Source organism: Colias croceus, chromosome 26, assembly GCF_905220415.1.
Source record: "Colias croceus chromosome 26, ilColCroc2.1".
Classification (NCBI taxonomy): domain Eukaryota; kingdom Metazoa; phylum Arthropoda; class Insecta; order Lepidoptera; family Pieridae; genus Colias; species Colias croceus.
Window position 1 is genome coordinate 7060479 of NC_059562.1, and position 15965 is coordinate 7076443.

General features: G+C 30.9%; 1 protein-coding gene across 1 annotated transcript in view; it reads right to left on the reverse strand.

Moving 5' to 3' along the window:
- Window positions 1-935: 935 nt before the first annotated feature.
- The window catches only part of LOC123703586 (protein boule-like), a 40016-nt gene continuing 24986 nt past the window's right edge, over window positions 936-15965 (reverse strand). The window contains exons 2-4 of the mRNA XM_045651673.1: window positions 8068-8130; window positions 6707-6857; window positions 936-6322 (exon numbers count right to left, since the gene is read on the reverse strand). Coding sequence (XP_045507629.1) covers window positions 6162-6322; window positions 6707-6857; window positions 8068-8130 — 375 coding nt within the window. The 3' untranslated portion in view covers window positions 936-6161. The remainder of the gene's footprint in view (window positions 6323-6706; window positions 6858-8067; window positions 8131-15965) is intronic.

Consider the following 15965-nt stretch of genomic DNA (forward strand, 5'->3'; position numbering starts at 1 on the left):
ATCATTTTCAAATCATCATCATACTGTATAGAAAGAAAGAAAGAAATGTTTATTTGACACCACACACATAATATAATAACATAATTTTACATAGTATAATAGAGATTTGAAATACAATATAGCACAATCACTACATAGTATAAAACAAAGTGGCTTTCTCTGTCCCTATGTCCCTTTGTATGCTTAAATCTTTAAAACTACGCAACGGATTTTGTTTGATGCGTTTTTTTTAATAGATAGAGTGATTCAAGAGGAAGGTTTTAGTATATAATTTATTATACAGGTTTTAGAAAAAGCGGGCGAAGCCGCGGTCGGTAAGCTAGTAAACAATAAACACAATCGTACCCTGTAATATCCTATATGCGACTAAGGCTGGTTACGTATGTATGGGATACTGTTCAGGGATTTCGTGCGGTATGAAGAGTGATAAATAAAAAGCCATTTATATTATAATTATTTTATTATACGTGACTTACATAATACATTATTCGTTATTGCTTCATTTATTGTACTTATATATATTTAGTATCGATGTCGCGACTTTGATATGAACTCTGTTTATATTGCTTTGATAGGAAGTTGATTGCGAAATTTTGAAGTTATGTTTACCGATACATTGATACTTATAACTAACTTAAAAACATAGTGTACTTAAAAATATCTTATAATTAAATTATTTTAATTAATAACTATAATAGATATAAATCATGACTTTATATGATTAATTTTGCGTTCGAGTTGTTTTCATAAACACAAAATAAAATAGGGGTATTACAAAATTATAAATCTAAGGGTATGTTGGGTAATAAAATATAGGTAAGTTATTTTGTAAAATTATCGTAAATTCTTGCAATCTTCATAGAAATATTTAAAATATATTTTTTGCAGGTATTTTTATCAAATAAACTGTACTCAATGATCGTAATAATTTATAAACTTAATAACTAATATAATATAAAATAGATTAATTATCAATGTATCGATAAATAAATAACAGTGAAAGACCAGATACAAAATAAACGTTGAGCAAATCGAAATTTTATCTATACTACAAACGTCTTTGTTATGCTTTTACCACTTTCCATTCTGATTCATTCGTTCCCTTACATATTTTAATTTAAACTTATACAATAAAATACAAAAATCAAAGAAAATTGTTGGTATTTATTGAAATGGTTTACATTTTTAAACTACAGAGGGCGCTTCACAATTTGTTCCAATAAGTATTCAAGTTTATAAATTATTATTAATATACATTATACAGTTTAAAATGGATGCTTCGTCAGTTGAACATAATAAATAATATACTAAGGCCTGAATAATATGAACTAAAAAGATCCTTTCCGTGTTAAGAAAGTTTAATATAACGCCATCTAGTATCAGAGTTGTATTACGCACATATTTCCTTCTACCCTCCAAGAATAAAACAATTTATTATACACTTTATACTGTGAGATCAACATTTTCCAAATCAGATGATGCACGTAAACATTGCATATAGTCAGCTTTATTATTTGTTAAAAAAAACAACTTTATGAAACATATAGACTATTCTGTTCATCTCTGTTCATTTGTACTGATATTTAAAAAAAAACAATAATTCTAAAAAATATAATTTTGTAGACTATTCTGTGGGTCTCTGCTAATTTGTACTGAAAATTAGGAAATAATTAAATGTAAGAGAACGAACGAATACTTCACTTCACACCAAAACACACCAAACCCAACCATTCTGTATTCTTACAGTATGTCTTAAAACGCTTTTATTCTATTACACAAAAGTCAACAAGGAGAATATAGAATTAATTATCATATTAGCCTTTAAAATATCTATTATTCCAATAACAATATCACATATAATAGCTAGACGATAATTATAAATATCTATCAACAATCACCTACATTCGATGATACGATGCTTTATATTCGACAGTATATTCCACTTACAATAATTCGTATAATAATATAACATTATGTGCGCAATGATAGATTATGATCACGGAGCGTTACTATTCCAGTATCCCTAGTCGTTAGTAGCGTTTACTTCTAATATAATATCTATAATAATATCTTATTTAGTTATCTGTGGAATATTTTTAGCAATATCTAAACACATAGACTTTTATGAATATTCATTACGTATATCGATCTACAAATACACATAAATAGATTCACACTTAGATTTTTTTAGTATTTTCTTTTATTTATTTATTTTGTATTATTATCGTTTTCAATACATCAGCCTAAATGGTCGTATAACAGTTTTCGACGCGTAGCATTTTAAAATAGACTTCTTAAAAGTAGTCAACAGTTAAAATACAGCTATGAAATGTTTTTACGAAGAAAATAATCTGCGATACATCTTTAGCATCTAAAAGGGTAGAACGATCATAACCAAAACGTCGGACTACAAATTTGTAAAGGTTTATAAAAATTCTTACTGATGTAGGGGACAAATATTTAACAAATATATAGCTTTCTAAACATTATAATGACTGGACAACGTTTTGTTGTTGGCGTACTTACGTACTTTATAAACAACTGCACATTTTGACGAACATTAGTATGCCTTTTCGTTATTACTCTAAAAATTTAATAGAGAAATTTCACTCTAAAACACATTGTTATAATTTATGTAAAATTTGTGGTTATGAAGGTAATAAATCTGATACTATTGTTAAACATAACGTCAACGATCGATTGCAAAATGTAACAGCCAAAAAGCATAGATACGAGTACATGTAACGAACATTACAGTCGCCTTTCCTTATTCCCTTACGCCATTCCAACCACATGTATTGTCTTTGTCCCTGTATAACCTATGCTTCAATCAGACGGATAATATTTACCACGGAATCAATATAAAAGTACATCAGGGCCTTAGACCAAACAAATGTTCGTCACAGGACGGCTACTTTGAGACCAATACTGACATCTACTCTTCATTCAACAACATAGAATCGCAACAGTTCTGATGATAACAACAGCAAAAACGAAACGAAGCTACTACACGATCAATACACTGGTAAGATTAAAAGTTCTGATACGAGGAAATTTAGAATATTTATAAATTCTGTAATTTTAAGAGGTACGACATCAAGCAACACTGTAATAGACATTTACGAAATAGATTATTAAAATTCACATCGACAACAGGCTCATGCTATTTGTAGAAATATTTAAAAAGTTTAAACTTGACTACCACAATAGACATCACATTAATACTAAGCGCTTAACAATATCGATGAAGTGATCGCTTATATAGAAGATAATAATTAAGACATCTAGGTTCGGTTACATTAATATTGTCTAATTTACATCAGTTAAAATTCAAATACGTCTAGCGAAAGTTTATATACAGATACACGTAAAATAAAAACTATAGCGTAGTGATTTCTAATATATCCGATATGTCAGGCAGTAAGTGTCTAGGCCACATAGTTAGATAGACTAATTGCCACAAATATATGCCGGTTAATGAGAACGAAATGAAATCGTTAATGTTTTATCGTCGTGATAAGAACACATTTATATTGGGGCATATATTTATAGCAAAAACCAAGCTGATAGATAAGTGATATTTTACTTAAAATAGGTCTAAAATTAGCTGCATTTGAGTGATCACAATATACCTTTAAACAAATCACAACACGTTCAATTTCCAAAATAGATTACAAATTAAACGATCAGAATATAATCATTGAGAATAGACAAAATAAAGAAGCAGGCAATAATAAATAGATTAGAGTAAAGGATAAAGTAATAATAATTATAGCTACACTTAAATGCTATAATATAGTAGTACAAGTCCAAGATAGTAAATTGACAGCGTTTTCAGTTAGACTATAATTAGTTAATATTTGAAGCCTAGGATCTACAGATGTTGATAATGATATTAGATAAGATACATTTAAGAGTATTAGAAAAATACTTTTAGATATTTGAGAGCCTAAAACTTTGAGGGTCTGTTTCACAATGTTCTGATTTTCCTAGCTACAAATGAAAGTAGAATGTTGCAAAAAAAAATATTATTTAAAAAAATATTTAACTTCATAATCTTTATCTTTCTTTTCAATCCCTCCTAATCTTGTTCTGAAACGAATTTAGTATTACACATCATCGTATAACTTTCTCTCAATTGTGTAGGTAATACAATCATGTTCATCTTCAATAGTCTGACAAATAACCCAGACAGAATTAATAGCTTTGAAAACATCAAAGCTAGATATTTTTGTTGAAACAGACTCCAAAATTGTTATTAGGCTCGTTATATACTAATTTGATAATAAGCTGGAACGTGGTCTAGGAAAGTATGAAGCGCAATTTGTAGTCAATGTTACTTATGAAATCGAGTAAACGAAGATATATTTAATTAAAATATTTATATTGTAACATAAACAATAAACATATACTGTAAACTTAACGATTATAAATTTAATGAAATATTATACATATTTATATATGATATTATGTAGATGAAGCGAATAGAATAATCCTTTCTGAAAATATTGTACATAAATGCGCCCCTGCTTATAAAACAAGGCATTATAAAACATGAAAATATAATTATATATTGAAATCGTTAAATTCATCAAAATATTGCCGTCTACCGGGTGTGCAATTGAATTTTACAGTGATAATTCAAAAATCTACCAAAGTAATTGGTCCTGGAGTGTCAACAACGGGGTTTCGAATCATTTTGAAACAATATAAAAACCAACACAATGATATAACAGCAGTGGAAATGTGAATAGTGAAATATCCTTGATGCTTCGCTTTTTCGAGCCGAATTCAGCAGAATTTCAAGATTCACATTATCTATCACACTTTGGACCCCAGATATAATTCATTGTCAATATCATCTAAAACTAAACTACTAAAAATAGGTTCTCTGTTCTATATTAGGGCAACAAATTAATTATTTTATATTTTATTGCTATTGTTAAACGTAACTCCTTTAAAAGGATAACAAGCGATCTCAACAACGTATGAAAACTTTATGGCTAGCGATAACTTTGTCCTCTTTACTTTGTGCGGTTATTTTTAACAAGATACCAAATATAACAGAATCTATATGTTACTATTATTTACCTATTATAACAACAATCGACTCGGCTACATGTATAACACAATCCCGTGTCACCGTATCGAAGTTTCGCTGAGACACGTGCTCACGAGTTAATATTTAGCTACGGTTTAGAATACAGCGTCCATCACGCGCCCTCCTTCGCGAGGACCCGTGACGACAATATTCGTACAAGCCTTAACATACGTCACATCGAGAGACAATATATATCTAAGTTAAGTACATCGATACATTTATTTTGAATCGTTAGGTTTTCATCGAGTGTAAATTCAAAAATCACGCTGCTAATCCTAATATAACGAGCGACGGTGGCTTCAACGAAAAATTCAAAAGCGATACAGTACCACTAATTAACGAAACTAACAACGACACGTCTGATAAATTCTCGAAAACTAACTCGATAGACAATTATTTTCTAAACCTTGAACACTTCTTGCATCACTTCAGAACCTATTTCTGATATTTCTCGTTCAACTGTTAACGATAAGCGAACCCAATTTGAGCATGATATTTGGAAGACTCGAGCGAAAGGAATGACTGGAGACTGGAATCTACACACAACTATTATATTACGCATGTAGATAACAACTGTTTGTACGAAGCGCATAGAGTACCAAAACTTAAACTAAAGATATCCGACTTCGACACATAATCTGTCACGTAAGCTAAGCTTCTTACAATCCATTATAATTCCGTAGTTACAAAAGATACAGACTTAAATTAAAATGAGCGCTGAATAAGGGCGCGTTCCCACTTTGTCCTGACGACCGCTAATCGTGTATTTTAAAGTGTCGTGTCTTTTATGTTTTAATGGAGGTGTTCACATATAGATGGAACGATTTAGTGTCGTCTGCGACATTTTTTGCAGACTGATGCACGATAGTCGTAAAATCGTTACAACTAAAACTTGATGGCTCTATCGTAGCCACGTCAAAAATATTATCGTCTCGTTTACTCGTGTGTTCCCAAACAATTGCAGACATATTATAAACAATCGTTTAGGGAACAGCTAGAGACGACAGTCGTCGACAAATGAATCACTACGACATAGTGGAAATGCGCCCTAAGAAGTAAGTTAGTAGATGAAAGCTGGGTGCAGTGGGGGCGGTGGGATGCGGGGCTGCTTGTCGAGCGGTGCGCAGCATGCTGGCTCGCAACACGCGGTGCTGTATGGAGCGGGCACCAGCGTGAACTGCGCGGGCGGCCCGTACAGTGGGCCCGCTGAAACAGGCATATCTATTGTCTATTAAATAAGTCTATTGCTTCGTTTTAGTTGTCTTTAGAAATTAAAAATTGACTATTCGGTGAGTTGTAATTTTACAGATGAATTAAGTTATAGGTACATTATAATTTATAAGGATAAATTGGAAAGAATTCAATATGAAATTTAAATTAGAATTTATAAACGTACGTATTTCTTTGTAAATAAGCGTTTATAAAATAGTCTTATGTTTTATAAACAATAATTAGCTGAACATAACATTGAAATACTTTTGTAAACAACATAAAAAATACTATAGCTACATTGTATATTAGCACATAAAAGTCTATCTACCCATATAAATCAAAATATGGCATATTTTGGGCATTTTAATGTCACAATATTAAAAAAGGTCTTACTTTCATAAGGCATAGGATACATAGCGTACGGCGGCGGCAGCTCGCAGGGTGCGCAGGCGGGGAGCGGCGCGAGCGGCGGGCAGATCAGTTGATAGCACAGCGGCGCCTGCAGCGGGGTCGCTTCTGAGCTGATCACGGGAAGCTGGCTTATCTGTGAATGTTGTAAATTGGTATTTGAAACTTAGTTAATAGTACCTACAAAAAAATGTTTAAGTATGATGGTAGTTAGGTACTTAATATAAAATTTTTCGTTATTAAAATTTAAAACTAGCTTGGGAAAATGATATACCTACTTATATTATGTCAGTCAATAGGTAAAAATAAAATTAATAAAACAGACAATAATTTTCTTAGTTTGATATCTAAATATATGTATAAAGCAGTTGCTATTTTGAGGAAGCTACTTTAAATGAGTTGTCATAGACGTATTTTTTAAAAACGTGTTTTAATTTTTGGAATATTTTATAATTTAAATTTAGTTTATTCTGAAAATGTCTCGGTCTGGCAGGACACAGAAGGCTGATCAGCTACTTGTCGCTAAAGAAAATCGATCAGTGAAACAGATGTATGCATAATGCATCTGCCCCTTACCCCACTAGGGGACACGGGACTTCACTTTTATTCCGGATTTGTTTAGTCTGTCATTATTAGAAATTGAATATTTTAAGACCAAGTGGAAAATTTTCAACTAAGTATGACAGAGCTTTAGAAAGCTCCAATAAAATAAAATATTTAACATATTTTAAGGGGAACTATAAACAAGTATTATTTACATATAGATGATATAGACTATAACAGTAGTCCATTTAATGAACATGACATTTGATTTCTCCTCAACGATTTAATAAGACACAAAAAACAGGAATTTTCACAGCTGACCTACGAGAGGCAGGTAGGTAATAATTGACCAAAAAATTATAAACATTCAAGATTCCCATATCTCCCTACCATTCCATATAACTGTGACTTCCTAAAACCGCAATACATTACTCCGATAGCATTTCGCCAAAATAAAAATAGCGCATCAAATATGTAAATAAGTTTGTCTCCTTGGCCTGTATCCAAAACGATGAGATTGAAGACGTATTGAAACAAGTTCGATTAAGTACAATGGCCGAGTTATTTTTGTTGGTTTATTTAATGGTCCAATTTTATTAGTATCGTATTGGTCGTTATTGATTGGAAGGATAAATTATATTATTATTAGCGTGATGATATATAGCCTAGCCTTCCTCGATAAATGAGCTATCTAACACTGAAATAATTTTTCAAATCGGACCAGTAGTTCCCGAGATTAGCGCGTTCAAACAAACAAACAAACTTCAGCTTTATAATATTAGAATAGATAATATTGTTATTACCTGTTTCCTCACAGCCTGTGCAACTCTCAAGCGTCCCAAAGGTGAAAACATCACACCACCACTCTGAAAATTAATAACATTTTATTAAAAACAATTATTACCTACATATTACCTATAGTTAATCATAGCATATAATTTATTTAGTAGTTTTGAAGAGAAACATCTTTAGGCGCGTTGAGAGTAAAATTTCAATGTCTCGTCATGGCAATACCGTCACGTCATGAAGTAAGGCGACGATTTTGGTATGCTTGCATCTTGCCAAAGAAGTTTCACTTCTGACACGTGTGCTTGGCACATACGATCTTTTTTTATGTACATCCTCTTTATTTAAAAAATGCTTGATTTACTATTACCAATTATTTATATAATTTGAAATAAATGTATTAACCGAGTTAATTATATTGCAAAGTGTTTTTTGTCCTCAAAATCAATGAAATGATTCCTAAGTATTCTGTATGTCATACTGGCCGATCTATACTTTACACACTTAGGCCCAGTTTCACCAAGCTCTGTTAGTTAGTTTAACACGTTGTTAACTCTTTTAACGGGACATCAATGTAAGAGAGTGTCCCACCATGACCTAATCGAGGTTTAGTTTCCTTAACACGGCATCATATTTAATTACTGGCATAGAGGCTCTTTAAATTTTTAACAAGCGATTAGAAAAAATGATTTGATGTTTTCTTGCTGTCAAGATGGACTCTGCATACTATTTTATTTTTGAAAATGAAGATGTGTTGGATGATTTGTATAATTTGGATTATATAGTGCGAACGCGACGGCCCAGAATTTATAAAGAGGTCGTCATTGTTTCGTAGAATATGATGATGTTGATTTTAGTACAAGATTTCGTTTATCAAAACAATCGGTTTTGGAAGTATTGCAATTAATTGAAGATAAACTCGAATAACCGTCGGATCTGTAAGTAAAACTATCTCGTGAGGTAATATTTATATTTATGTGCATAAAAGGTTCCTTCCTACATACTGTATTATTTTCAATTAAACCATAATAATCCTGTGAGTCATGTCAAATCTAGTATTGAATACTTGATTGAATACCAATATAGGTACTTCAAATGTAAACTTCACCACTACTCAGGTAAGGCTCAGGCCTCCTCATGATTATGAAATGTACCTACTTATCTTAATTTTAAATTCTGTTTTAGGAATCAATCAGTTTCACCTACAGACCAACTGCTTATTGTAGTGCAGTGCAGTGATGGCTCAGTGGTGAAAAACATTGTGAGGAAACCGACATATCATAAGATAGCGTGGTGGATAATGACCTGATCCCTTACCGTGTTTAAGTTTAAGTTAGCACTACCAATCCCATGTCCCAGCAGTGAGAACGTATATGGGCTGACGATGATGATGATCCTAATTTAATTTAAATGTGACATTGTTATAGAAATATGTAATTTTTCATGTTAGTTACCTAAATAAATAAAACTTGTGTTTTTATAAAACATTTTTATTGTACCCTTAGATTGTACCTATCAACATCATTCAATAAATTGGTTATAACAACTAGATACTAGGTTATTACGAACAAGAATTTACTATTAATTTACTGCTTTCTTTTATCTTTGTCTTTATTTTTCTTGTTAATTGCTCTTCTAGTATGAGATATCTCTCCACTTTCCTTCGGACTCCGAATTTTTTTTCGTAATTTCAACCAGATCCAGTTTACCTTCTACCAAGTGAAATTGAACCGCGATTTTTCTTCAACATTATTGTATTTATTCAACTCAAAATAAAATTAAAATAACACAAGAAAAATCACAACAAAACAATCTCCAAATAACATCAAACATTTGTAACCATGGTAACGACCAAATCGTTTGACATATAAACCAGTAAACGTAAAAGTTACTACATGATTATTAAATTTTATACTGTATCAGAACATCTCGATTTAGTCGAATTACCAAACATGACAGTTATTATACAACTAGAACAAATAGCCCTAATGTGCGAAACTATGGCATTGTCAACTATGACATTTTGTTTCGGGCGGCTTAAAATACGAATGAATGATAAGTGAGTCGCTCAGTTAAAGGTCGATTTGATAAACGGCTGTTAGATTTCCTTCTTGGGACCTGAAGAGTTGACAACGATGTTAAAATACATGTTTATTTTGAAGCTCGATTAATAAATCTCTGATTTAGAAAATATTGGTGAAATCGGGTCTTAATATACCTACGTTGAAATAGCCGTCAACAGCTATACTAAATTATTCAGAAAAATCCGACCAAAACCCTCAAAGGTTCCACTAAAAGATTTCCACCTATACAATCTGTATTGAAAACCAATTCATCACAAATATAAAGAACTACTATTGAAAGAAATACCTATCCAAAGAACACAACCCTTTAAATGTACCTTTACATAAGCGTAAGTGGCACCCGGGACGAAGGTATTGCTTCTATTACCGCTTATTTATTTTTTTATTGGTTTTTTCTTATATATTTTCATGTTTTCTTCATTTTTTGGAACATGGCATGGATACGAGGACAGAAAAGATTTGATACTTTCATAGCAATATTACCGTAGAGATGAACTCTTTCTTACAATGAAAATAATGTTTGTGAATCACTTTCTAACAGTTTTTTGTGACTTGAAGTAGGCGAGATAATACATCCTACAGTCTTATGTGGTCTTGAATTTAGTTCATTACACAATTAAAATAAGCAAAGTTTTAAATGTGTAGATAACTGATAAAGAAACCTAAATAGGTGCATAAATATACATAATATTATTTTATAATTTGTAAATACATTAGATACATTAGACATGTAATAATGTTTCAAGATCAGTAAAGTAATTCCGTAATTATTTATACCAGAATGTTATAAAAGAAGATATTTATATTATAATCTTAGATTACATATAAAAGTTTTTAATATTCTTAACTATGTACAAAACTTTATATAACATCATAATTGTCAAAAAACCTTTGAATCCACCCAAAAAACTAAATAAAGTCATTTAAAACTCGACTGTACATTCTGGCAAAAGGCTGGAGAATATAAAACAATAGGCACTACAGTTAAACGAATAAATTCAAGAGAAACAAGAGTGGAGCACTCTGGAGAGGTCTCTGTGTAACTTGATTTTAACAAACGCCATTTTGTGTTGATTGTTTTAAATTTCCGGCGCAACTGTGATCTTAAAATTGGACGTGGACAGTGGATAATATAAGCGTTGTTCAGATAATATCCTGCTTGAAAGTAGTGAATATTATTATAATAGTGAATATTATATACAGGGTGTCCCAGCAACGGTATTATATATATATATAGGTTATAGTTTTGCATACGCTGAGTACGTAAAAAATACTTATAAAATTCCAGACAATTTTTTAATTGACAAATAGATGAATTCTTAAAACTCTATATGTACATTGTACAGTGTACACCCCTAACAAGCAACCCGCTCAACTTTGCCACCCGCACGTGAGCTACGTACCTATATCGTTTGAGATTATGTTTTCAAAGACAAAATGCTCACATTAGCGAAGCGGTATATGCCGGCTGCTCGAAGCTGGAGACGAAAACATGGATTTTAAGGAAAAATTAAGAAAAAAATTTTTGGCGTAATTTTGTTGCTTAAGTTTTTTTTACGTGTTCAGTGTATGCAAAACTACAAGCAACTTCGCGCTTAGTATACCAATAGTGGGACACCCTGTATAATTACACAGTCTTCGTCTACATAATAATATTATAAACTAGTTTCAAGTAGGCATCTGTAGAGATAATTATTAACTTTATTTTTGTATTACAAGTTTTAAATGTATTTTTATCTCGATCCGTGCAGTCGATCGAACTTATAAGAGTCGTTAGTTTGAGAACGTCGTCTCTTGACCGTTCGACCATAGTTTCAATTGAAAACTTTAAATCGTTGACCGTAGTAAAATGTATTTTAGTTTATGATTATATCGGAATAAATCTTAGAGCATTTAGTTGGTTTAATTCTCTAAGGAATAAATTATTAATGTAGGTATATTGTATTAGGTACTTTTAATCTCATATTAAATCGTTTCTATAACTTCGAACCCCATTTGGTATATAGGTATAAAGTACCTGCTTGATAAAAACGATAATATTACAGAAGCTCTTCACTACATACATCAGCTGTTCTATCTGTATACTCAAAAACTAATGCACCGAATCTCATACTGCTTTCACGGTTTTTGGAAAGCAAGTTAGATATAATCTGTTGTAATATCTTATCATATTTCATATATCTCTTCTTTTAGTTTTTCTCTTCCTATATTTAAAGGCACTGACGCCATTTTATTAATAATAATGCTTATGACTGTCGGGTGTCGCTCAGACGAAAATATGGAAGTTAAATACGCATGACACGTGGCAGCTATAGCTCGACAGATATTTATGTGGCATGTGTATTTGTTATTTCTACTAAAATTATTATATTAAATAAGTTACAGTCTGCTGAAAGAAGGAATTATCGTATTTCATAAAAAAAATTATTGACAACGAAAGTATTTGCATTTTAGATAAAATTGTTTATTTTAATACAGGTTACATAAATAAGTATTTGAAGTGTGAGGTTTCACCATCTACTTAATTAGTATATTATTTTTATATTTATAGTTCATAGTTATGAACAACGAACAGATAACAATAAAATTTATTTTTTTCCCCTGTTTACTAGCGCTATTCAAAAAACCAAAATCGACACTGATTTTAAAAGAGCAACTAGGTATGTCATTCTTCATAGATAGTGCTTTTTGAATCGATGGTATTAAAAATAAACAAATTAATAGATACCTAAATAATTTATTTTAACATAGGAAATAATTTTACAAATCAAAGTGACCCAGGCTCTTAAGATAGTAAGAACTGATTTTCAGCAGCCTGTGTCTTCCATTTACAATTACACAGACACAAAGATATCAGTGAAAATTTAAATTAAATGTTTAAACTGTTATAACGATTCAAAAGTGCTTCTAGAAGAAGTCCAATTGAATAAATAAATGTTTGAGTTTTAGTACTACCCTGTATATTCGAAATATCCAAAAACGAATTTATTCAAACAAACGGCCACTGTTTCAAGCACCTTATTGAGCCAAAGTTCGCGTCACCTGCTGAGTGCTAGCTCCCGATCATCTCACTTGGCTGACACACTTTATTTAACTTCGAAATGCTTTTACATACTGCAATCTCTATTTACTTGTTCACTTTGTGATGTTTTAATAAAATTAGTTTTATCTAAATTAAATCGGTATACAGTATAATTATTATAAGAAACTTGCTATATGTCACTGATTTAATAAGAAAATAGATACATATCTACATAATTATCAAACACAGAAGTCTTACAACTTAGAAGCTTCTACAAATGTTAGTAAATAACAAGCGATGGCTTATATTATTAAGAAGTAAAATAGTAATCGTTGATAGTCTTTAACTGAAACGTACGTTTTTATCAGTAATAAAATATCCAAAATGATTATATATTATTATTATTCTTACACGTTTAACCGCAAATGTTATATGCATATTATAAATTCTATAATGTTAACACGCAACAAATCTTTCATAGTAAAATGATCTCTCCACGTCGGGATGATGCATATTATACCGTTTCCACACCTACTGCAGAATTGTCGAATGTATATTTCAAATAGGTATACGTGCAGAGAAACGCATTTGAGAATGAAAAGATCGATTTTCACCAAGTGATCCTTTTAAAATTTACGTTTTCGAGTTGTCATCGTAATTTATACTTCTATACTAATATTAAAAAGAGGAAAGGTTTGTAATTATGTATGTACGTATGGTTTTCACGCATAAACTACTGGACTGATTTCAAAAATTCTTTCACCATTCGAAAGCTGCATCTTCACTGAGCAACATAGGCTAGGTTTTATCCCGGAAATCCCACGGGAACGGGGACTATGCGGGCGAGGCCGCAGGTGGAAAGCTAGTTTAGTATATAACTAGATAAATACTGTAATAATTACGTTATAACGCAATGAAATTTTGGTCAAAATAGCAACATTCCAACTTTAAATCAGACATAATTTTCCAGTTCACAGTAAGCCGTCTGGCTCGGAGTTCATCTAATTATAACTTTTATTGTATCTCCTAGTTTTTATTCCATTTATTTATGAGTAAACCAGCAGACCTGTGATCGACGAATACCAAGAAAAATATCATTTTAATATTTATTATTGTTCATTTTTGCTAAACAGATTCAATTATTATTGAGTTAGTTTGTCATAATATAATAATAAAATTATTACCTAGTAAAGAAAGAAAAAATCACAAACGATAAATATCTAGTACAAGTGATAACTGCGTTAAAAACAACCGACTTCAAACTTGCACTAGCAAAATTTACAAATACCTACAGACAAAAATGCTCATAAAATAAAAACTACTGGGCCTATCCGAATAAAATTCGACCAATTCGACACCATCCCGCATCGAACAAAAAAAGAATCACGTAAATCGGTTCAGAAACCTCGGATTAATCGGTGTACATACATAAAAAAAAAAAATATACCGGCCGAATTGATAACCTCCTCCTTTTTTTTGAAGTCGGTTAAAACAATTCTTAGTAATTTCTTTTTTACATTAAATACATTCGTAAAAATACGTTAAAATTATTCGTAAATATAGAAACAAGCACACAATATAAACAGCAATACACATACTTTAAAAGGAAGTAATCACGATTACCAGGAACTCAGAAATTTGGGGTTATTCCACGTCGCTGCTATGTATAATTGTGCTTGTGTTCGCGACGTTTCATATCTATTAATCTATGTACAAGAGAAATTAATTGCTTGTAACAATCTTTAGTACTATATTGTGATATTGCTGATAGACAGTATTAGTTACGTACTGATAGACAGTATAGTACGGTTGTCACATTAATTAGTTTTGATTTGTAATGTTAAAATATCATGTGCGTTTAGATTGTTTAGTATCAGAGGTATGTTAATTTGTAGGCTGTTATCTTTTGATCGACTGAACTGATTTCTAGAAATTGTACTACTAGGTAAATCATAGTACATATAAATATAGAGAAAAATAGTTCATTTTTATGTTAAAAACAACCACATCTAATTTAAGTAGCATCGATCTATTCATCATATACCTACTTAATCCATCAAAAAAAATAATTTCTAGTTTGTTTCATCTCATCTTCATTTCCAAAATCATGAGATATTAACCTAGATAACTTTCCCGTTCACAATTCACAAACGAAACCTATTTCCATATTATTAACGTGTTTTTTAATTATTGATACAGAAATAGCATACTATAATTATTACCTTACCACACATACCACCCACTTAAGCACTTAATTAAAGTGCTCCCAACAGAATATTTTTAATGCCCTAGAGTGAATCTGTTACAAAGTCTATCTCGATAGAATTTACGTAGACCTTTACCATTTCAATTGTTTTGCCTCATCGTTGATTTGCGAACTGTAATTAAAATCTTGCTTCAAGCTCTTTAGGAAAACTGAGAAAAATATTCGCGTTTGATGAAAATTGGTTGAAGAGAGAAGAACTAGACTCAGTAAAGTTTTAACTATAGTGGTTAAAATTGTGATAGTATATGTTTTAAAGTAGTGTTATTATTTAGATGTTCATGATAGTAGAAAGTTGTGTAGATATATGTGTATGTATAGAGTAAATTAAATGAATTCTAGAGAAAATATATTATAACACAATTCTCATGAATATTTCAAATTATATGTACATAATAAACGATTTTTAAAGGGCAAAAACAGCCGTCTTTGTCTATAACATGGAGTTTTAAAATTTGTATTTTCTTCTATTAGACGTAGGTCCTATAAAAAAATATTAGGACCTATAAAATAAATTTATAATTGAAACGATAATTAAAATAGGTT